Source organism: Saimiri boliviensis, chromosome 5 (assembly GCF_048565385.1).
Source record: "Saimiri boliviensis isolate mSaiBol1 chromosome 5, mSaiBol1.pri, whole genome shotgun sequence".
NCBI classification, from domain to species: Eukaryota; Metazoa; Chordata; class Mammalia; order Primates; family Cebidae; genus Saimiri; species Saimiri boliviensis.
Window position 1 is genome coordinate 10,471,570 of NC_133453.1, and position 24,251 is coordinate 10,495,820.

At 37.6% G+C, this 24,251-nt stretch overlaps 1 protein-coding gene across 1 annotated transcript in view; it reads right to left on the reverse strand.

Moving 5' to 3' along the window:
* PSMD1 (proteasome 26S subunit, non-ATPase 1) overlaps positions 1–24,251 on the reverse strand; it is a 117,362-nt gene that overhangs the window by 79,252 nt on the left and 13,859 nt on the right. The window contains exons 7-16 of the mRNA XM_039469633.2: positions 22,086–22,312; positions 13,176–13,236; positions 11,596–11,724; positions 8,512–8,600; positions 7,680–7,758; positions 6,980–7,153; positions 4,634–4,745; positions 3,883–4,079; positions 2,531–2,626; positions 469–533 (exon numbers count right to left, since the gene is read on the reverse strand). Coding sequence (XP_039325567.1) covers positions 469–533; positions 2,531–2,626; positions 3,883–4,079; positions 4,634–4,745; positions 6,980–7,153; positions 7,680–7,758; positions 8,512–8,600; positions 11,596–11,724; positions 13,176–13,236; positions 22,086–22,312 — 1,229 coding nt within the window. The remainder of the gene's footprint in view (positions 1–468; positions 534–2,530; positions 2,627–3,882; positions 4,080–4,633; positions 4,746–6,979; positions 7,154–7,679; positions 7,759–8,511; positions 8,601–11,595; positions 11,725–13,175; positions 13,237–22,085; positions 22,313–24,251) is intronic.

A 24,251-nucleotide genomic window follows, 5' to 3' on the forward strand; every position in this document is an offset into this window, starting at 1 on the left:
CCAAGAACATCTCCATGACTACAAGTAAAAAATAATGTTTAAAAATTTTCACTCTGGCATTTAAATAAAACCTATTACCTTTTACTTTCATTAAAGACCTTCAAAAACTCTACAAATCTGAGATAATGTCCATTTGAACTACCAATACACACAAAGAGGAGTACTGGATGTATTATTTGAATTTAAAAAGTTAAATGAATAAGCAGAATGCTACCAAAAAATGAACAAAAACAATTAAATCATTTCACTACTTCTCAAAGAGGTTCTCAGAATCCCATGATATATTTTGTTCTTTTTCAGATGAACAGTACTAATCTTACTATTAAATGGTCCTCACTCTGAACCCAGATACAATCCTCAGGTATTTAGTTTTTCTTTAGTTAATGACTAATGTTTGTAGTTTCAGTAGTGACAACTACATTTCCAAAAAATGGAATATAAATAGAATAAGTAGTTAGAAGTTATTACCTGAATAGAATGAACCCAAGTGATTCTACTGCTGCCCTCCTGACATCATCATTAACATCACTTACCTAGGGGAAAAAGTTTAAGATTATATTATACCATGCAGTCTATCACTAGACCAAACTGATATGAGAGGCCAGCATCATTCAAATCTAAATTAGACTTCAGTAATATATTATTATTTTATCAGTGCCCTTCTCCTCACTATTGATAGGTATATTAAAACATTACATTGCACATTTTTAAACATATATAATAAATGGACACATTCAAAAAATAAAGACAAGTGTATTTTTATTTTTATAGAGACAGGGTCTCCTTATGTTGCCCCAGCCTGATCTCAAACTTCTGAGGCTCAAGAGATCCTCCCTCCTTGGCTTCACGAAGTGTTGGGATTATAGGCGTAAGCCACTGTACCTGGCCACATAAATTTCTGAAGCATAAACTTCTGTCCCCACTTTAGAAAAAGTTATGGAAAATTTCAATTTAGGGGCTTAGAAGTCTTCAGAGCTTGGTAAAATTTAAGATGCAGGGTTACTTCTCTCTCTCTCTCTCTCTTTTTTTTTTTTTTTTGAGACAGGATTTCTCTCTGTCAGCCAGGCTGGAGTTCAGTGGCACGATACCGGCTCACTACAACCTCCGCCTCCTGGGTTCAAGCGATTCTCCTGCCTCAGCCTCCCAAGTAGCTGGGACTACAGGTGTGTGCCACCATGCTTGGATAATTTTTGTATTTTTTTGTGGAGATGGGGTTTCACCATGTTGGCCAGGCTGGTGTCGAATTCCTAACCTCAGGTGATCTGCCTGCCTCTATCTCCCAAAGTGTTGGGATTACAGGCATGAGCCACCACGCCTGGCCCCAGGGCTACTTCTTAAGAGTATTTCAACTGGCCAGACACAATGGCTCACGCCTGTAATCCCAGCACTTTGAAAGGTCAAAACAGGAGTTCGAGATCCACTCAGGCAACATAGCGAGACCCTGTCTCCACAAAAATTTAAAAAATTAAGCAGGCATGGTGGTGTATGCCTGTAGTTCTAGCTACTTAGGAAGCTGAGGTAGAAAGAGGATCACTTGAGTCCAGTAGGCTGTGGCTGCAATGAGCTGTGATTGTGCCACTGCACCCCAGGCTGGGTGACAGAGTGAAACCTGTCTCTAAGTCTCTAAAAAGAAAAAAGACTATTTCAGCTGCATTATAGCTTTTGCAAAATATAGAACATACTACATACTGCACTGCTAAAAAAATTTATTAATTACTAATAAATATGGTGGAAAATATCACCTCTGGGCAAAAGGAGTTAATAATAGTTCTAAGTCTTTCTGCATAGAAAGGTGCCCTTGACATTTTCCCAGCACCAAGATGATAAAAACCTATTGAGTTGAGACATGTGGAATGTCCACTGTGTGACCAGGCAATATTACTTACTGCTGATAACTACATTTGGATTAGGAGAACTAAGAGTGGAGAAAGCCAGTTGGAAAACATGGGTATTGGCTTGCCTGTATAGCACATCTCTTGTAATAGACCATGTTCCTTAGGGGTCCTGGGGTGTAGGAGTGGTGGGCTGTTTGTTTTTTAGAGATGGGATCTTGCCCTGTTGCCCAGACTAGAGTTGGTGGCATAATTATAGCTCGCTGACCACTTCACTTTCCAGAGTAGCTGGGATTACAGGAATGAGCCACTGCACCCATTAGGGGTATGCGGCAGCTAACTTCACTAAATAGAAAAAAATGGTTCCTGTTCTTCACTGGATTTCTCTATCCTAGGGTGGCCACACATACTCACAAGGTCTCTTACAAATGAGGGTGCCCCTTGCAGTAGGGTTTTAGAAGTTGCACCTCAATGGCTTTAAGGACTTCCATTTAAATTGTCATCCTGTCTCATATCCTTCTGAAAAGCTAAGTGAATCTAGTGCTAGGTTATGGCCTGTTGTGTCCAGTAAATGAGAATCTCAACCTAAGGCACCGGTGGTGGTCATGTGCTATGGATGCTGGAGGCACTTAGACACTCACTTCCCATCTGCAAGCTTTTCCGTCCACCCTATTCCCAAGAAAGGTCAGAGTACTTACAGCAACATGTAGCAGGCGTCGAATTGCTTTGTTGTTACCAGAGCCACAATAAGCCATGGCTACAGTATACATTCCAGACCTTCGAAGAATTGGGTCCTAAGAAAAATAAATTTAACATTAATTATCAACTTACCATTTCAAACAGTAACTTCTACAGTCTGCCTAACAGGTATAGTGGCATCCACCAACTAAGCTGGTCTTAGGTGGGAAATGATGAGCTCAAGAACTCCTCTGTGGTTGGTAGTTTTTGAAATAAATGGGGCAATAAAAGATATGAATACAGAAGGAGGTAGCTGCTCTTAATTCCCAATATTCTATGCAATATGCCTGCCCTGCTTCATACTTTCTAGGAAGAATAAACTCAAGTCAATAACAACAGCCACTGCCCTATGGCAGTCAACTTCCTTTTATGAAATAAGCAAGGAAGTTGGCTTCTAATTCTGTATTTTTACCTTATTTAAAGTCCCCAGTGCTGAGTGGAAGAAAGATGGAGCCTGACAATTGAACAAATTAATTAATAATATCAATAAGCTATAGAAGTGGTTCTTTTTATCAGATTATAGAGGACAGTATTACCTGCCACTAACTACCCACCATATACAACACCATTATAAAAACAAAACAGAAGGCAATGGAAAAAACCTCACCCAAATAAACAAGTATAGAGATTGGTACTGTTTTCTGATAAAAGAATAATGAAGTAAACTTTGTATCTTATTAAATGGCTATCAAATCATTCCCAAAATATTATTTTTCTTTTTTCGAGATGGAGTCTCGCTCTGTCACCCAGGGAGATCCCAGCTGCGATCCCGGCTCGATGCAATCTCTGTCTCCTGGGCTCAAGTGATTCTCGTGCCTCAGCCTCCCAGGTAGCTGGGATTACAAGTGCTTGCCACAATGCCCTGCTAATTTTTGTTTTGTATGTTTAGTAGAGACAAGGTTTCACCATGTTGGCCGGGCTGGTTTTGAACTCCTGACCTCAAGTGACCCACATGCCTCAGCCTCCCAAAATGCTAGGATTACAGGTGTGAGCCAACACGCCTGGCCCAAAAGTATAATTTCTGAAAGACATCAACTTGTGAATTCCTAAAGAACTATACTGAATCTGCTTATGAGTTTCACTGATCTGAAGCTATGGCAAAATTTAAAATCCTCAAATTACTCCCATGTACCTTTTCTAATCAGTGTTTTTATTTCTTAAATTCTATTAGGCATTATGTACGTTGCAAGAAGTTTTATGAACAAATGTACCTACATGTTCTGATGGGAAAAAAGTTAATTTCCAGTAAACATAAGTGTTTTTCTTATCTTGCTGGAGATAAATGGACAGAGAGGGATGTATGTGATCTTACCTTGTCACGACAGAGAGACTCAATGAGAGCATCAGCCTCTTCCATCCTCCCATACATTACTAATGCAATGCCAACTGCAAGACCACGCAGAATCTTCTCATGTTGAGTTTCTTGCGCATAACCAACCATGTCCTCAATAGCCTGGGCATTTTTAGAGCCCAGCATAACCAAACCTAGGGCCAGGCCAGCTGCTTCCCCTAGCAAGTAAAGAGTAAAATGTTAACAAATGAAGAGTTATGTTTCTAAAGTCAATAAAACATCCAACTGAAAACAGCACTTTTTTATATAAACTATCAAAAAACTATTAGCTTCTGATAGCATTTTTAAAAACCATCTGACAAAAAGGATACTTTATATTGAAGCACATTCACACATTTAGGATTGTTTTTCTTTTAAACGTTGACAGAATGTACCATCAAATTCTACAGTGATTTCAAAGGAGATATTTAGATAATATTTTTTTGACATTACCACCAAGCAGTATGGAGCAAATAGATCACTTTAATAAATACCTATTTGCAAAAGTCAGTTACGCAAGTGGACACACTCCTAATATGACATATTAGAAAGCCTATGTATCACAAAGCTTCTTTTTAAAAGATAACTTTGACAAATAGAGCAAAATTCACTTCCTCTTCAAGTAGAGAAATCCATCAGAATTTTAAGAGGCCACAAAATATAGGTAGAAACTAATGTAATTACAGAAACATTAATTAATACTTTTTTATTAGCATTAGAAAGAAATGCTTACCTGTCACCGCATCATCCTGATAAAGGTTTGTTTTTAGCAAATCATAAACATCTTGACGTGCAGTTCCCATGGCTGCCAAACCAAGGCCCAGACTGCCACCGTGTCTAACGATCTAGGGAAAAAACAGACTCCACTGATTTGGTACACTGTACTTAACATCCAAGAGATTATCCTAATTTCAAAATATAGTTTCACATTAAATATGCAGAGATTGGCTCAGTAAGAATGATCAAAGGATTTGGTAACCAAAAGGTCAGTGGTAGCCTCAGTAATCTCAGTTTTTGAGATCGAGTTTTGCTCCTGTCGCCGGGGTTGCAGTGCAATGGCGTGATCTTGGCTCACTGCAACCTCTACCTCCTGGGTTCAAGCGATTCTCCTGCCTCAGCCTCGTGAGTAGCTGAGATTACAGATGGCCACCACCATGCCCAGCTAATTTTTGTTTTTTTTTTTAGTACAGATGGGGTTTCACCATGTTGGCCAGGCTGGTCTGGAACTCCTGACCTCAGGTGATCTGCCCTCCTTGGCCTCTAAAAGTTCTGAGATTACAGGTGTGAGCCACTGTGCCCAGCCCAGCAATTTCAGTTTTAATAGAATGGTATTTGCTGATGCAAAAAAATAGTGAGCTGAGGATGTGATTGGTGGCTCATGCTTGTAATCCCAGCACTTTAGGAAGCTGAAGTGGGAAGATCACTTGAGCCCAGAAATTGAAGACCAGCCTGGGCAACACAAGACTTGGTCTATACAAAAAAATAAAAATAAATTAACTGAGCATGGTGGTGCACACCTGTGATCCCAGCTACTCAGGAGGCTGAGGTGGGAGAATTGCTTGAGCCCAGGAAGTTGAGGCTGCAGTGAGCCATGATCATGCCACTGCACTCCAGCCTGGGCAACAGAGCGAGAAACTGTCTCAAAAAATAATGATAATAAATTAAAAGTCGTGAGTTGCAAAATTAATGTGAGAAAACGAAGTGGACAGAGAGAGGACAACTCTCTTTCATTAAGTTTACATGAGAAGGGGAGGAAAAAGACTTGACAACAACTAAGAGGGAGATGTAAGTGTCAAGAAAGTAAGTTTTTTTTAGGATAGATGAGCCCTGAGTATGCTCATGGATTGAGGGAAAGGAGGCAGTACAGATTGAGACGCTAAAGATAGAGGAGAAAAAGGTATCTAATGGAAGTTGGTTGTTAAGAAAGTGATTGAAAATGAGGTCAGAGTACATCTGAAATATATACATTTGAAAAAAAAAAAACTTTAGTGGTCATCTGTCATTTCTGAATACACAGCATCCTTCTACTGGTGACAGCATTCCAACATTCCTTTGGTAATACTCCTCCCCTACTGGTTAGAGTCTTGGTGGGACTGTCATTTAAGAAGCTCCCATCTTCCCCTAGCCAAAGTGTGACCCAAGCCAGAACAATACAATACTCCTTCTCTGGAATTTTCATCTTTCTTAAGTGGAATAATCCAATGACCAAAAATGTTTCAAGTTCCTTCATCCTGACAGTAGGGTCCTGAAAAGACTATTTCATTAGTTCCTGTTACCTGGCACCTGTGGTGTTGCTCTGGCTCTTTAACCTTTGTGAGAACTGATTCATCAGTTTTTCTATTAATTATATAAGCTACTTCCAATAAACTTCTTGTTCAAGTTAGTTAGAAATGGTTTCTAATGGCTATTGCTGTTTTTTTTTGTAACCATAAACCCTATCTCATAAGAAAGTTTTAACCTGAGACCACAGGAAATAAGGTAAAGATGTGTGTACTTGCACACATGATTTGTGGCTAAGGGGCTTATTAATTGAGACAGATCATCCTATTTTCTTCAATGTTTTCACTTATGCATGAGGACAAGGCTTTATGGCTCACTTAACTACTTTCCTGATGGCCCTCACTCCAATATAGAAGTTAGTCTAAAATTGTATTTTAAGGTTCCTTAAAAGAACAGGGCTACTTAGTAAGCTTTTCCAAAATATTTACATTTTAAATTATCAAAGATCAAAACAAGCAAGCATTCTAACTTTTGAGAGACTGCAGTTTGAGGCCTTAATTTCTGGTAAAATGTTAGGGCCTAGATTAGATGATAACTAAGGTAACCTGTAGTTGTAACATTTCAAGATGAAAGTGTGGGAATACATGTTTTACAAATACATACAGGGTTTAAAGGAATGAGAAACACAATTTTAGCTTATCAAGAAGGAAATGAAATTATCTTTAAAAAAATCCAAGATAATAGTTGTTTTGGGTATTCCCAAATCCTACAAAAATCTCCAGTCACTAAAATGATTTGGTAAATATGTTATTCTAGATTCTTGAGTTTTGGAGACTTAGTTTTCCATTTTAATACTTACATCATTGCTGGCATTCTTAAGCTGATTAAGCAGATAGTCAATTATATCACCACCATGATTGGCATGAATAAGACCCAATGCATAGAGACCTCCACCTTCCTGATAGGCTGATCCTGGAGAAGTGTCCTTGGGAAGGTATGTTGCCATTAACTGTAATGCTTCTTTCTCATGACCCTGTAAAGGTAAGCCATGACAAAGATGTCAAAAAGAAAAAAGAGAAAGTGAGAAGAAAAAAGACAAAATGTTTTCTATGATTACTGCCTTTCCCCCAAAATGTTCACTTGCTAAAAGAAAAGGAGGTAGTGGGGCTCTCTCCCATTTAACTGTATCACTCAAACAAGAGGACAAGCCTTTAAGAGACTCAGTTACACTCTGGTTACAAAAAAAATATCACAAATGCTTCAATTTTTTCCCTTTGTTTTATAACATTTGCCCAAATCCATCTCAGACTGCAAATAACATTTCAATTCATCCTTTCAATAATTTATAGTTTTTATAGGAAACAAATTTCCACTTTTTATTAAAAACACACATATACATATTTTAGTATCTTATTTACTTTTAGTCTTCTCTGCTAGATGACTTTTCTGACTTAACAAAGTGTACTTGTTAATGAATTATAATACACTTTTATTTTTTCTTAACACCAGAAAAATTACTTCTTTTCTGATGCCTGTTTACACTGACCAATATATGTTACCTTATGAATTACACCCAAACTGGCTGTAGCAGTAAATTTTGCCCAGTTAGTGGCTCTGGCCAACCACTCCAAGTTATCTCTGTAAGAATAGAAGATGCAGTCATTTTAGTTAGTATTAAAACAAATGAATTCCTTAAAGCTTTTTAACGCTAGGGCCAAAAGCATTAAAATTTTACCTTGAACCCTTTAAAATCACTTCGTGGATCTCAAGTTACTACTGAATATATTTTACCTCTTAAGTTGTTCTTAGTATTTTAAGGATTTTTTTAATGCATGACATGTAATTCCTCTATAAATAAAAGTAAAATTATATTAAATTTTTAGAGCTTAATATATTTCCTTCAAGAGCCTATAATCAAGCCAAGTAATAAAAGGAATTAATTTTACCTTAAAACTAGTAGGAATAGGCAATAAAAAATACATAAAATAGCAAAAATATAATTTAGAATTAAGGACTGGTTAACAAGGAAAATTCTCAACATCTATATAACAATGTTAACACAATGTCTGTTGAAAAGGATTTTAGGTGGGCACGGTGGCTCACGCCTGTGATCCTAGCACTTTGGGAGGCCAAGGTGGGTGGATCACCTGAGGTCAGGAGTTCGAGACCAGCCTGGCCAACGTGGCAAAACCATGTCTCTACTAAAAATACAAAAATTAGCCGGGCATGGTGGCATGCGCCTGCAATCCCACCTGAACCCGGGAGATGGAGGTTCTAAGTGAGCTGAGATCCCATCACTGCCCTCCAGCTGGAACACAGAGTAAGACTCTGTCTCAAAAAAAAAAAAAAAAAAAGATTTTAAACAAAGCAGAAATCACCAAGCGTATTTACCTAAGAAACTGGTCACTGGTTGTCCCACAGTGCATAAAAGAGTTTGCTATAACGGTTGCTGTATGACATACAGAATTCCGTACTGCATCCTACAACAACAAATATAGAATTGTTTAATCGCTGACAAAGTATTCATATATGTACACCCTCACACACACACAGGTCCGATTTTGCGGTAAAAGTATGAACAAATTGAACTGAAATTTAAAATATTGACCTTGAGTATTTCTTTTATAAAGACTAAATAGCTAGTTTATAAAAGCAAGCAAGTCAAAGTTTTATTTGCAGTTTTAACAGAGCTCAATGGCAGACTTTAGGTGGGATTTTAGATAGCAGATTTTCTATTATTTGGTTTGAGTAATTAAACCTGCTATTTCTCTTCTGCATCTTGCCCAAGATCTCAAAGGTATTGGGATAACCTGAGGAGCACTGTTGTACTTCTGAAAGTTACCAAATTATTTTGTCTATTTTTTATTTTTTGAGACAGTGTTGCTCAGTTGCCCAGGCTGGAGTGCAGTGGCGTGATCTCAGCTCACTGCAGCCTCTACCTCCTGGGTTCAAGTGATTCTCCTGCCTCAGTCTCCCAGTAGCTGGGACTACAAGCATGACCACTTCCCCCGGCTAATTTTTGTATTTTTTTTTTTTTGCAACTCTTTCAAGGAAGGTAATATTTGTATTTTAAGTAGAGATTGGGTTTCACTATATTGGCCGAGCTGGTCTTGAACTCCTGATCTCAGCTGATCTGCCTGCCTTGGCCTCCCAGAGTGCTGGGATTACAGGTGTAAGCCATCGTACCCGGCCAAATTTTGTTTGTTTTTAATGAGACTATGTTATAAAGACTAGCTTCAAATTGTCATGAATGGAGACTATGTGATTCTGTATCTTTTTTGCGATTGCAAAAACTGTATTAAAAGTTTCAAAGCAAAAAGAACAAAGCGGGAGGCATCACACTACCGGACTTCAAACTATACTACAAGGCTACAGTAATCAAAACAGCATGGTACTGGTACCAAAACAGAGATATAGACCAATGGAACAGAACAGAGGCCTCACAGGAAATACAACATACCCACAACCATCTGATCTTTGACAAACCTGACAAAAACAAGCAATGGGGAAAGGACTCCCTGTTTAATAAATGGTGTTGGGAAAACTGGCTAGCCATGTGCAGAAAGCAGAAACAGGACCCCTTCCTGACACCTTACACCAAAATTAACTCCAGATGGATTAAAGACTTAAACATCAGACCTAATACCATAAAAACCTTAGAAGAAAATCTAGGCAAAACCATTCAGGACATAGGTGTAGGCAAGGACTTCATGACCAAAACGCCAAAAGCAATGGCAACAAAAGCCAAAATAGACAAATGGGACCTAATCAAACTCCACAGCTTCTGCACGGCAAAAGAAACAGTCAGTAGAGTGAATCGGCAACCAACAGAATGGGAAAAAATTTTTGCAGTCTACCCATCTGACAAGGGGCTGATATCCAGAATTTACAAAGAACTAAAGCAGATCTACAAGAAAAAAACAAACAAGCCCATTCAAAAATGGGCAAAGGATATGAACAGATACTTTACAAAAGAAGACATAAAGGAGGCCAACAAACATATGAAAAAATGCTCATCATCACTGGTCATCAGAGAAATGCAAATGAAAACCACATTGAGATACCATCTCACACCAGTTAGAATGGCGATCATTAAAAAATCGGGAAACAACAGATGCTGGAGAGGATGTGGAGAAATAGGAACACTTTTACACTGTTGGTGGGAATGTAAATTAATTCAACCATTGTGGAAGACAGTGTGGCGATTCCTCAAGGACCTAAAAATAGAAATCCCATTTGACCCAGCAATCCCATTACTGGGTATATATCCAAAGGATTATAAATCATTCTACTACAAGGACACGTGCACACGAATGTTCATTGCAGCACTGTTTACAATAGCAAAGACCTGGAACCAACCCAAATGCCCAACGATGATAGACTGGATAGGGAAAATGTGGTACATATACACCATGGAATATTATGCAGCCATCAAAAACGATGAGTTCACGTCCTTTATAGGGACATGGATGAACCTGGAAACCATCATTCTCAGCAAACTGACACAAGAGCAGAAAATCAAACACCGTATATTCTCGCTCATAGGCGGGTGTTGAACAATGAGAACACATGGACACAGGGAGGGGAGCACCACACACTGGGGTCTGTTGGGGGGAAATGGGGGAGGGGCGGGGGGTGGGGAGGTGGGAAGAGATAGCATGGGGAGAAAAGACAGATACAGGTGAGGGGACGGAAGGCAGCAAAGCACACTGCCATGTGTGTACCTATGCAACAATCTTGCATGTTCATCACATGTACCCCAAAACCTAAAATGCAATAAAAAAAAAAAAAAAAAAAAAAAAAAAAAAAAAAAGTTTCAAAAAGCATTATTACACAGGCTTCAAATAACTGTTTAATCATTCAATAATACATGGCTATAAAAAATGAAAAGGGCTATTGGGTAAATAAGAGGGAAAGAAGATTTTTCATGTTATACATCTTTTTATATTAAAATATTTTTGAATCAAATATATTACTTGCTAAAAAAATTAGTATCAATAATTGTTAAGATCAGTATCTCAATGAAGGTTGCAATGAGGGAAGAATTGCTGCTCTCAAGATCACAGTTCAGTGGGAAATACGGACACATAAACAAACTATATAATTTTTTTTTGTAACAAAAGACAAGCACAGGTTTATTGAAATGAAAGTACACTCCACAGAGTTGAAGCAGGCTGAAGCAAGTGGCTCAAGAGCCCATATTAATATTCTGATTATGCTATTTGTCTAACTGCTCCATGTATATATTAAAAATGAAAATAGAGTTAACGAAGCTTCCCAATAAGAGACGAGCTTAATCATTACTAATTTTTCTCCTTTCCAACAACTGGAAGAGGATCACTGATCGTTGTTTTTTCAAAACTTAAATACTTTTTCCTTAATTGGAAATAAAATACAAAAAAGTATTCAACAAGAAATAATTATACATTCAACAAAGAAATATTTTTAAATTCTCTATTAGAGATGATTTCTTACCTTTGTGTTTTTTAGAATCATGAGGTCTGTATTATTGTTTCGTATTAAGAACTGCAGATGCAACTCAATAGCCATTTCACCACTTAAAATTTTAATCATTTTCAAAGTCTGGTCCTTGGGCTCTGGACTCTGCCAAAACAAACAAACAAAAAAATGAAAACTCATAAACAATATTACTTTAATCCACTAACCCAATTTTATTTCATTAGCCCTAAACCAATGAAACTCAAGCAGTCCACTTTAAGGGGAAGAATAATTTCTTTCTTTCTTTATTAAATACTACTAAGATATGATACTAGCTTGATGGAAGAACACAATTCATCCCCAGCTAGCTTTCAATATAAAATATTTTAATATTTAAAAAAAAACTGGGAAAGAATAATTACTGATGATATGCAGGAAAATCATTATATGAGTCAGTTATATTTTAATTGAGGAATCTCCTATTTGAAACTGAGAAAACTGAAAATATCTTTAATCAGCATATATATGATCTTTTTTTTTTTTTTTTTTTTTTTTTTGAGGCAGAGTTTCTCTCTGTTGCCCTTGTTGGAATGCAGTGGCATGATCTTAGCTCACTGCAACCTCCACCTCCCAAGCTCAAGTAGCCAGGATTACAGGTGCACGCCACCATGCTCAGCTAATTTTTGTATTCTTAAGAGATGGGGTTTTGCCATGTTGGCCAGGCTAGTTTTGAACTCCTGACCTCATATGATCCACCCACCTCGCCTCTCAAAGTGCTGGGATTACATGTGCAAGCCACCGTGCCCAACCTTGATCTTATGAACTACCAGGCCACCAACACAACTTTCCATCCAGGTGAAGAAAGCTGAACTTTACACACCTGAGCATCAGAAACCAAAAGTCCTGATGCAGGAAGCATTTACATCCAACAGACCACTGCTTCCCTTCCAATACACCACAAACATTAAAAACAACAAAAACTAACCTACCCCCTATATATGTTGCTATTTGCTAGAGACCATATCTTTTTCTCATCCTGTGACAAGTAATTTGAAGTTATTTCAGACAGAAATAACTTCTGCCTGAAGCAAGGATCTAAGGATTTGATTCCTTCTAAATGTTTGTTTTGGACCAATTTTTAAAACTTTAACCTTTACAGAAAATCCATTTTTATAAAATGACTTTGGTATCAAACTTAACAGTAAACTTTCATAAAAGCAGGTATTTAACATGTACTTGGAAGAATTTACAATATACTGTGGAAATACATATTAAGTAACAATCTCAACTTCAAAAAGCACACTCTCGGGACACAGTGGCTCGCACCTGTAATCCCAACACTCTGGGAGGCCAAGGCAAATGGATTGCTTTATTTCAGGAGTTTTTGACCAGCCTGGGCAACACAGCAAACCCCATCTCTACAAAAAATACAAAAATTAGCCAGGTGTGGTGGTACACACCTGCAGTCCCAGCTACTTACTTGGGAGGCTAAGGTAGGAGGACAGCTTGAGCCTGGGAGGCAGAGGTTGTAATGAGCCAAGACCGTGCCACTGCACTATAACCTGGGTGACAGATCAAGACCTTGTCTTGAAAGAAAAAAAAAAAAGCATACTCACTGCTTCTGGTGTCTTTCCTACAAGTGCACTGCCTGTCTTTTCTTCTGTTTCCATTGAGTCACTGAAATGAAAAGAACAATCAATAATCCTGTCTGAATAGAAGTAAAAGTTGTTTATATCACAGATCTGAACCATATCCAAATCAAATATTTTGGAAGAAAATAATGTTTACTTAAGTATTACCACTAAGGAATTAGAAAAAATTCTACATATCTCTAAGATGCAGGCAATCCAGTTATTATATTTCCTCCAAATAATAAAAACATACAAAGCAACTAGGTTAGCAAAACCATGGAAAACAAATACAACAAGAATATGTGGCAAAATATCTCCTTCATTCACAAAACACAGTCAGATGGAGCAAAACCACCACCAGCTACAAAGTGGGCTTGAAAGGAATGAGTTGGGACCCCAACTACTCAGCCAAAACTCCCTTGTAGCAATAGTGAACAAAAAATGCTGGGCAGAGAATCTAAATTAAAAAGGCAGGAACAACAACCCCTATCTCCACAAAAAAATTAAAATAATGAACCAGGGCTAGTGGTGAGTGCCTGCATTCCCAGCTACACTGGAGGTTGAAGTGGGAGGACTGCTTGAGCCTAGGAGTTCAAGGTTGCAGTAAGCTATGATCACACCACTTGCACTCTAGTCTGGGCAAAATAGTGGCTATTCTGCGTAACACTCTGCAAATGCAACAGAAGAGGAAGTTCTAAAGGACAGTAAAATTAGAAAACCTATCCTAAACAAGCCTCCCTTTGGAAAAACCTGCAGAAAAAAATAATTTCAGTAAAATTAAGCAACAGAAAAGGATCAAAGTAAAACTCATAAAAGAAAAAAGTTATTTCAAAACAGTTAAGAGAAATTAGAAAAATTATCTAAAATATACAAGAACATTACATATTAGAATTACAAAAACTCAGAAATTAACATGATAAAATTAGGGAATATCAGAAATCAAAGAGAAAAAAATCATTTCAGAAATGAAGACTACCTCACAACAAACTTGTGAGCAAATAAACATAACATGTAAGTCTTTTTTTTTTTTTTTTTTGAGACAGAGTTTCGCTCTTGTTACCCAGGCTGGAGTGCAATGGTGCGATCTTGGCTCATTGCAACCTCCACCTCCTGGGTTCAGGCAATTCTCCTGCCTCAGCCTCCTGAGTAGCTGGGATTACAGGCATGCGCCACCATGCCCAGCTAATTTTTTTTTGTATTTTTAGTAGAGACGGGGTTTCACCATGTTGACCAGGATGGTCTCGATCTCTTGACCTCATGATCCACTCGCCTCGGCCTCCCAAAGTGCTAGGATTACAGGCTTGAGCCACCGCGCCCGGCCAACATATAAGTCTTAAGGAAAGGAGAAGGTAAGAAGAAAGAAAACTCGTTAAATCAAAAATAAATAAATAGGCCAGGTGTGGTAGCTCATACCTACAATCCCAGGGCTTTGGGAGGCTGAGACAAGAGGATCACCTGAGGTCAGGAGTTCGAGATCAGCCTGGCTAACATGGTAAAACTGTCTCTACTAAAAATACAAAAATTAGCTGGGTGTGGTGGCCTGCACCTGTAGTCCCACCTACTCAGGAGGCTGAGGCAGGAGAACTACTTGAACCCAGAAGGTGGAGGATGCAGTGAGCTGAGATCGTACCACTGTACTCCAGCCTGGGTGACAGACTGTGACTTTGTCTCAAAAATAAATAAATAAACAAATAAATGCTACTCCCCTAAGACTGAGAAAAAAAGTAAGGATGCCACCTCTTATCACTTCTATAATATATTGGGAATCCTAGCCAATATAGTAAAAAAGACAGGGAAAAGGTATAAAGATTAGAAAGGAAGGAGTAAAATAGTCTCTAATTGCAGTTGACAAAGATGCCAATAAAGAAAATTCTATACAAGTATCTACTTTAAAAAATTCACTAAAGCTACAAATGATTTTATCAAGGTTATAGGATTCAATGTTAGTATATAAAAATCAATTACATTTCAATATACTACCAACAAAAAAATAGAAATTTAAAATTACTATCACTTCACAACAGCAACAAAAAACAAATTATACTTAGTAATTTAAGAAAATTAAGAAAAGATGTGTAAAACCTCTGCACAGAAACCTACGAAACACTACTGAGAAAAATAAAAATAAGAAAACCTAAGTGAATGAAGAAAATCACCATATTCCTAGATTATGAGATTCAATATTCAGGATTTCAATGTACCCCAAGTTGAAGATATTCAAGACAATCCCAACCAGAACACTCACAAACTTATAAAATGCATAAAACTACAATAGCCCAAAGAATCTTGAAAAAGAAAAAAGAATCAAAGTTGTAGGTCTTATAATATTTGATTGCAAGACTTGTCACAATTTTAGTAATAAGGAAAGAGGTAGTGATGTAAAGAGAAACAAATACAGGCACAACTTTGTTTTACTGCCTGTCAAGCAAGCCTCTTGGAGCCACTTTTCCAACAGCATGTGATCACTTTGTACTTGTGTTACATTTTAGTTATCTTTGCAATATCTAAAACATTTAAATATTTTTTTAACTAATTTTTTTAAATTGTACTTTGGGTTCTGGGGTACACATGTGTAGATCATGCAGAACTATTGCATAGGTACACATATGGCAATGTGGTTTGTTGCCTCCATCCCCCCATCACCTACATCTGGTATTTCTCCCCATGTTGTCCCTCCTCGACCTCCCCACCCCCCCACTGTCCCTCCCTTGGCACCCCCACAACAGATCCCAGTGTGTGATGCTCCCCTCCCTGTGTCCCTGTGTTCTCATCAGCCTATGAGTGAGAACGTAAGGTGTTTGATTTTCTGTTCTTGCGTCAGTTTGCTGAGAATAATGGTTTCCAGATTCATCTATGTCCCTATGAAGGACACGAACTCATCATTTTTTAAGGCTACATAGTATTCTATGGTATATATGTGCCACATTTTCCTTGTCCAGTCTATCGTCGATGGGCATTTGGGTTGGTTCCAGGTCTTTGCTATTGTAAATAGTGTTGCTATGAACATATGTGTGCATGTGTCCACAGTAGAACGATTTATAATCCTTTGGGTATATACCCAGTAATGGGATTGCTGGGTCAAATGGAATTTCTGTTTCTAGGTCCTTGAGGAAAACTTTTAAATTATCACATTTTGGTAATCCTCACAATATTCTAGACTTTTTCATTATCATTATATCTGTTATGGTAATCTGTCATCAGTGACTGTAGTTGTTTTGGGACACCACCAATCACACCCGTATAAAACAGCAAACTCCATAAACGTGTGTGTTCTGACTGCTCCACACACCGGCCATTCCCCCATCTCTCTCCCTTTCCTTGGAACTCCCTATTCCCTGAAACACAACAGTATTCAAATTAGGCCAATTAGTAACCCTCCAATGGCCTCTGAATGCCTTCGTGTAAGAAAGAGTCCCATGTTTCTCACTTTAAATAAAAAACTAAAAATGACAAAGCTTAATGAATAAGACACATTAAAAGCTGAGATAGGCCAAAGGTAGGCTTCTTGCATCACACAGATAGCCAAGTTGTAAATGCAAAGAATAAGTTTTTGGAGAAAATTAACAGTGCTACTCCAGTGGATACGCAAATGATAAGAAAGTGAAACAGCCTTATTACTGATAAGGAAAAAATTTTAGAGCTCTGGAGAGATCAAAGCAGCCACAACCTTCCGTTAAGCCAAAGCCTAACTCAGAGCAACACCTTAACTCTTCAGTTCTGCAAAGGCTGAGAGGTGAGGAAGCTGCAGAAGAACAGTTTGAAGCTAGCAGAGAACTGGGTTCATGAAGTCTGAGGAAATAAGCCGTCTCCGTAACATGGAGGTGCAAGGACAGGCAGCAAGTGCTGATGTAGAAGCTGCAGCAAGTTACCCAGAAGATCTAGTTAAGACCATTGATGAAGGTGGCTACACTAAACCGCAGATTTTCCGTTTAGACAAAATAGCCTTCTATTTGAAGAAGATGCCATCTAGGACTTTCACAGATAGAGAGGAGAAGTCGATGCCTGGTTTCACAGCTTCAAAGGACAGGCTGTTCTTGTCAGAAGCTAATACAGTGGGTGACTTTAAGTTGAAGCCAATGTTCATGTATCATTCTGAAAATCCTAGGGCCCATATTTCAGAACTATGCTAAAGCTATTCTATGTGCTCTATAAATGAAATAACAAAGCCTGGATGACAGCATGTCTGTTTACAATGTGGCATACTTGTTATCTGAAGCCCACTCTTGAGAATAAAAGGTTCCTTTCAAAATATTACTGCTCATAGACAATGACCTGGTTCCCCATGGGTTCTGATAAGAGTTCTACAAGGAGATTAATGTTATTTTTGTGCCTGCTAACACAACATCCATTCTGCAGCCCATGGATCGAGAAGTAATTTTTACTTCCAAGTCATATTATAAGTCATTTCTTAAGACTATAGCTGCCATAGAAAGTGATTCCTCTGATGGATCCAGGCAAAGCAAATTGAAAACCTTCTGGGAAGGATTCACCATTCCAGATGCCATTAAGAACATTCATGGCTCACAGGCAGGGCGCAGTGGCTTACACCTGTGGAAGGCTGAGGTTGGGGATTACCTAAGGTCAGGTTTGAGACCAGCCTGGTCTCAAAACTCTCTCTACTAAAAGTACAAAAATTAGCCAGGTGTGGTGGCACACTCCTGTAATCCCAGCTCAGTAGGTTACGGCACGAGGAGGCAGATGTTGCAGTAAGCCAGGAGCTGAGATCGCACCACTGTACTCTAGCCTGGGTGACAAAGTGTGACTGCCTCAAAAAAAAAAAAAACAAAAAAAAAACAAAAAAAACATTCACAGTTCACAGAGGAGGTAAAAATATCAACATTAATAGGAGTCTAGAAGAAGTTGATTCCATCCCTTATGGATGACTTTGAGGGGTTCAAGGCTAATGGAGGAAGGAATTGCAAATGTGGTGAAAACAGCAAGAGAACCAGAATTGAAGTGAAGTCTGAAGATGTGCTTGAACTGCTGCAATCTCATGATAAAACATCAATGAGGAGTTGTTTCTTAGGGATGAGCAAAGAAAGTGGTTTCTTGAGACGGAATCTATTCCTAAAGATGCTGTCAGCACTGTTGAAATGACAACATTTGCATGTGGAATAGTCTGTGTGTAGCAGTAGAGTTAGAGGGAATTGACTCCACTTTTGAAAGAAGTTCTACTGTGGGTTGAATGCCATCAAACAGCATTTCACGCTACAGAGGAATCTTTTGTCACAGGAAGAGTTAATCAATATAACAAACTTTATTGTCTTAAGAAATTATCTGCAGTGAGCTATGATCTCACTACTGCACTCTAGCCTGGGAAAAAGAACGAGACTTTGTCTCTAAAAAATAAAAAAGAATAAATTAAGTAATTAAATAATAATTAAAAAAAGAAATCATCATAGCATCCCCAGTTTTCAGCAACCACCATCCTGATCAATCAGCAGCCTCGGCATCAAGACCTTCCATGAGCAAAAAGATTAAGGCATACCCAAGGCTCAGATGATCATTAGTGTTTTTTGGCAATGAAGTATTTTAAAATTAAGATATATACATTATTTTTTATACATAATGCTCACGTACACTTAACAGACCACCACAAAGTGTAAATGTAACTTTTATCTGCACTGGGAAGCCAAAAAATTTGCATGACTTGCTTTATTGTGTTATTTGCTTTATTGTGGTACTCTGGAATCTCTACTATCTCCATGGTATGTATGTAGATGAATGGAAAAGAATTTTAAAAAATCTATGAACACTGATTTTTGTCAGTAAAGACTGTCTTTTAAAGAAAAGGCGGTGAAACAACCAGATATCCATAAAGGGCAAAAAAACCCCTGCATTCCTGTCTCATAACATACACAAGTTAAACGGAGATGTCCCATAGAACTAAATATAACACCTAACACCATATAGTTTTTAGAAGAAAGCACAGCAGAATATTTTTGCAACCCTAAGGATGGCAAAGAATTTCTTAGTGGAATCCCTGATTAATTGGATTAATCAAAAATAAAAGCCTATGTTCATAAAAAGACACCACTAAGAAAATGAAAAGACGGCCGGGCATGGTGGCTCATGCCTGTAATCCCAGCACTTTGGGAGGCCAAGGCAAGTGGATCATCTGAGGTCAGGAGTTCGAGACCAGCTTGACAAACACGGAGAGAGAAACTCTGTATCTACTAAAAATACAAAAAATTAACTGGGTGTGGTGGCACAGGCCTGCAATCCCAGCTACTAGGGAGGCTGAGGCAGGAGAATCACTTGAACCTGGGAGGCAGAGGTTGCGGTGAGCCAAGATCGCACCATTGCACTCCAGCCTGGGTAACGAGCAAGATTCTGACTCAAAAAAAAAAAAAAAGAAGAAAGAAAATGAAAAGCCAAGCCAAAGACTAGGGAAAAAAAAATCATTACACATATATCTGACAAATGACTTCTATTAAAATCACAATGAAAGCTGGCTGTAGTGGCATGCACCCCTAGTCCCTGCTACTTGGGAGGCTGAGGCAGGATAATCACTTTTGAGTTCAGGGGTTCAAGGCTGCAGTGCATTATGACAGAACTCATGAATAGCCTCTGCACTCTAGCCTGGGCAACATAGCAAGATCCTCATGTCTAAAACACAAAAGAAAAAAAAGAAAAAATCACTACAGAAGAAGTGCCACTAAAAACATGGATAACATCAGAGACCACTACTGGAAGGAGTAATACTAAAAATGTGGATACTATCAAATGTTGGGAAAGATGCAGAACGACTGGAATGATCAGACTTGTTGGTGAGAGAGTGAAATGGTATCATAATAATGAAAAAGTCTGGTATTTCTTACCAAGTTAAACATACCCTTTAACTTCTCCTAGGTTTTTACCCAGAGAAATAAAACATCTGTCTACAAAAAGCTTTGTATAAGAGTTCATAGCAGCCTTGTTCTCCAAAGCCAGTAAGCAGATTCAATCCAAATATCCAACAGAATAGATACATAAACAGAGACACATTCATACAATAAAATGCTACTCAGTAACAGAAAGGAATCAGTTATTGAGTCACCCAAAATCACAGATTTTTTTTTTAACCACAGATTTTTTTCTTTTTTTCCTGAGACAGGATTTCGTTCTATTACCTAGGCTGGAATTCAGTGGTAAAATCATAATTCATTATGGTTCTAATGTCCTGGGCTCTAGTGATCCTCCCACATCAGCCTCCCAAGTAGCTGGGACCACAGGTATGCACAACCATGCCCAGCTAGTTTTTGTATTTTTGGCAGAGATGGGGTTTCACCATGTTCCCAGGCTGGTTTCGAACTCTTAGGCCTCCTGAAAGTGCTAGGACACCACCACACCCAGCCACAAATCTTATTCTGAGTGAGAAATACCAAAACCAAAAGAATATATGCTCTATAATCCCATTTTTATGAAGTTCAAGAATTGGCAAAACTAATCTGTGGTGACTGGCAAAACTAATCTACAGTAATCAAAATAGTGGTAGCCTTGGGGGCCAAAGGCTGACTACAAAGGGCACAAAGGAAGTTTATGGGATGATAACAGAGGTGTTGTTTACATGAGTGTTTATATTATCAAAACTCATTTAACTGTGTACTTAGGATATGTATATTTTAATTATTACTCAATTAAAAGAAAAAATGTTGAAGTAGGAAAAGATTCAGAAAAATGTGACAAATACAGAAGATGGGTAAAGAATATCTTGCATTCCTGTAACAGGAAGTTCCCAAAGAAGAAAAATATTTAAGGGAATAAAATGAATAATAAAAACTAAAATTCAAGAAATCTTAAAGACAGGAATATTTTCAGTGGGCAACAAGAGCGAGATTCTTTTTTTTTTTTTTTTTTCTTTGAGATGGAGTTTGTTACCCAGGCTGGAGTGCAATGGCGCGATCTCGGCTCACCGCAACCTCCGCCTCCTGGGTTCAGGCAATTCTCCTGCCTCAGCTTCCTGAGTAGCTGGGATTACTGGCACGCGCCACCATGACCAGCTACTTTTTTGTATTTTTAGTGGAGACAGGGTTTCACCATGTTGACCATGATGGTCTCGATCTCTTGACCTCGTGATCCACCCGCTTCGGCCTCCCAAAGTGCTGGGATTACAGGCTTGAGCCACCGCGCCCGGCCCTAAGAGTGAGATTCTTGAGGACGAGCAAGAAGACCAGTGAATTTGAAGGCAGCAAGTCAGGAAGAAAGAGATGAAGTAAGAGGTATAGAGAGACCAGATCATGTACAGCTTCCTGGGCTACTTTCAGGACTTAAATACATTTTATGTGAAATGTATTATATTTAGAAGGTATTGGAGGTTGAGAGGGAAGTGATATCTCATTTAGGTTTCAGAAGAGTGACTCTTAGTGCTTAGACAATTTAAGAAGGAAAATAAACAGGCATAATTAAGATACACAAATGTTTTTAGTTAAGTAATCTAAATGTGGAAAATACAGAAAATAAAATATTGTATCAATTTGTACAGAATGCAAATTTCTAATACTATAGAAATTTGTGTATTTAGTTCTAATAAAAGCACAAAAAGGTGAGAATGTTCTTTACTTTCCAAATATCTAATCAGATATATCTAACCCAAATATCTAAAAGGTAGCCCCCACATAACCTACCTGAATTTTAAAATTTACTTGATTACATAGTACACATGCTGTCTGGTAGGCCTTCCCTAACAGATAATCACTTTTATTTCCTTTCAGAAGGGTCAATTTCTTCCATTTTCCTTACTACACCCAGCACAGTACAAAACAGAGCAATAGCCTAATAAGACTTTACAATCTATGAAAGCTAGTGGTAAAATTTATTTATTCTTAGACTATGCTCCCTATAAATATTCTACCTGTCGCCAAAATGAAATGAAGATTATTCAATTAGTTTTCATGCAGAAAAAGATATTCATACCTGTCTTTCTCTGATCCTGGAACAGTACCGGTATTGGTGGATCCAGGCACAGAAGCAATAGGAGTGCCAACAGTTCGAAGATTCTGGATTACAGATGACAAAAACTGCTGGCTAGCACTTTCATACAAATCAAAACAAATCTGATATGCCATCAGGAGGTTGTCTTCCTTTACCAGTTTCTCTAAGATATCACTCACAGCCTGAGGATCATCTAAGAAAATTAAGCACTGAAATGGAGATAAAGTACAATTATATCATAATTAAAAACTTTATTTACAAGGTACTTAAGGAGACAAAGTCAACATTATAGAAAACCTTACAACATAAGCACAGGTAATCTAGCACTCTACTTCTAAAATCAGCACTAGATGAAATTTTTCTGAACATGGCATCCGTCTTCCATAAAAAATTCATACAAATTATATTTATAGATCTTAATGTTGTACTTGGTAATCGGCAGTGTTCAAAATCAGTTGCTGAATGTCTTGAATGTCTTGGCTTCTTTAAATCTTATCTATAACTTATACCTAAGTGCTCCTTAATTTGTATTTTCTGCCTTATCATATGTTATGGAAGTTACTCATTCATTTAACATATATTGTGTTGTGTTGGGCCACGACAAGACATTAAAATTACCATTTTGAAGCATTTCTCTTACTACTCTTATGACCTTTATCTAATAAAGTTAGAATTTTTATTTTAGAAACTCAATTTAAATTTTCTTGTTCCCTTAGGCAACAAGTGACTCGACTTCAAAATAAACACATTAATCAAAGTTATTACAAATTAAGAGCAGGAGGCTGGGCGCAGTGGCTCACGCCTGTAATCCCAGCACTTTGGGAGGCAAAGATGGTGGATCATAAGGTTAAGAGATCGAAACCATCCTGGCCAACATGGTGAAACCCCGTCTCTACCAAAAATACAAAAATTAGCTGGGCATGGTGGTGCACACTTGTAGTCCCAGTTACTTGGGAGGCTGAGGCAGGAGAATCTCTTGAACCTAGAAGGTGGAGGTTGCAGTGAGCTGAGATTGCACCACTTCTGTCCAGTCTGGATGAAAGACAGACTCCATCTCAAAAAAAAAAAAAAAAAATTAAGAACAGGAAATAATAGAAACAAAATAAGTGGTCAACAATAGGAGAATGATTAAGTATGGCAAAGTACACATTAAATGACTATAATAATCAAGAAAGAGAAGAAGAGTCTATGAAGAGTCAGAACATGGAAAAATGTTAAAGGGTATATATAATTGATATTGTTTATCTGCAGAGAAGGGAACTTGGTAGCTGAAGCAAAATAATAGGAAGGCTTCATTGTATACCCCATAATTCTTTTTAAATTTTAAATCACATGAATATATGATCTGCTCAAAAAGATAGTCTTTTAAAAATGAATAAAGTTTTCAAAAATAATTAAAAAGGAATAAAATGGTTGAAAGAAATAAAATTTCCTCTAAGGAATAAAACTAAAATATAGACAGGAAGAGGGTAGGGAACTATTTTTCATGTGAGTTTTTAAAAAAACTATAAAAAATATTTAGAAACAACAAAACTCCAAAAACCTATGTAGAGAAAACTGTAAGGAAATACACTATTAAATACTAAATTGACTCTTGGTGATGTAAAAAATCAAGTTAAAATAGTAAGTTGACTTTGGGTGATTTAAACATGGATATTTTTTCTTCTAGTATTTTCTGTTTCAAACTTGCTTTAGAAGGCATTGTAAAAAACTGTTTTCATCTAAATTTTTAAAGTCTCAAGGATGAAAATATATAGGAGCACATTATAGTGAGGAAACAGAATGTGCAATAAAATGCTACGCCATAAGCAGAATACAAAAATGTATATAGTACAGCAATTGTTAAAAAGTAAACTCATGCATACCTCCAGTGAATAAAATACAACATAATCATTAAAGAATGAAATATATCTATATGTGTGAATAAGTAGGGACAAACACCTATGCCTTACTTTTGGGGAAAAGCTCAAGTGATGGGAAAGGGAAGACTAACTTTTCATTTTATATATTTTCTGTACCATCTGAATTTTTTTTTAATGGGCAAGCAAATTCATATATAGAGATAAAGAAAAGATACCCAAATGTTTTGATGTGTATGGCTAATAAAACCACATATAATTTATACACTTTGAATTCTCTTTAGAACGA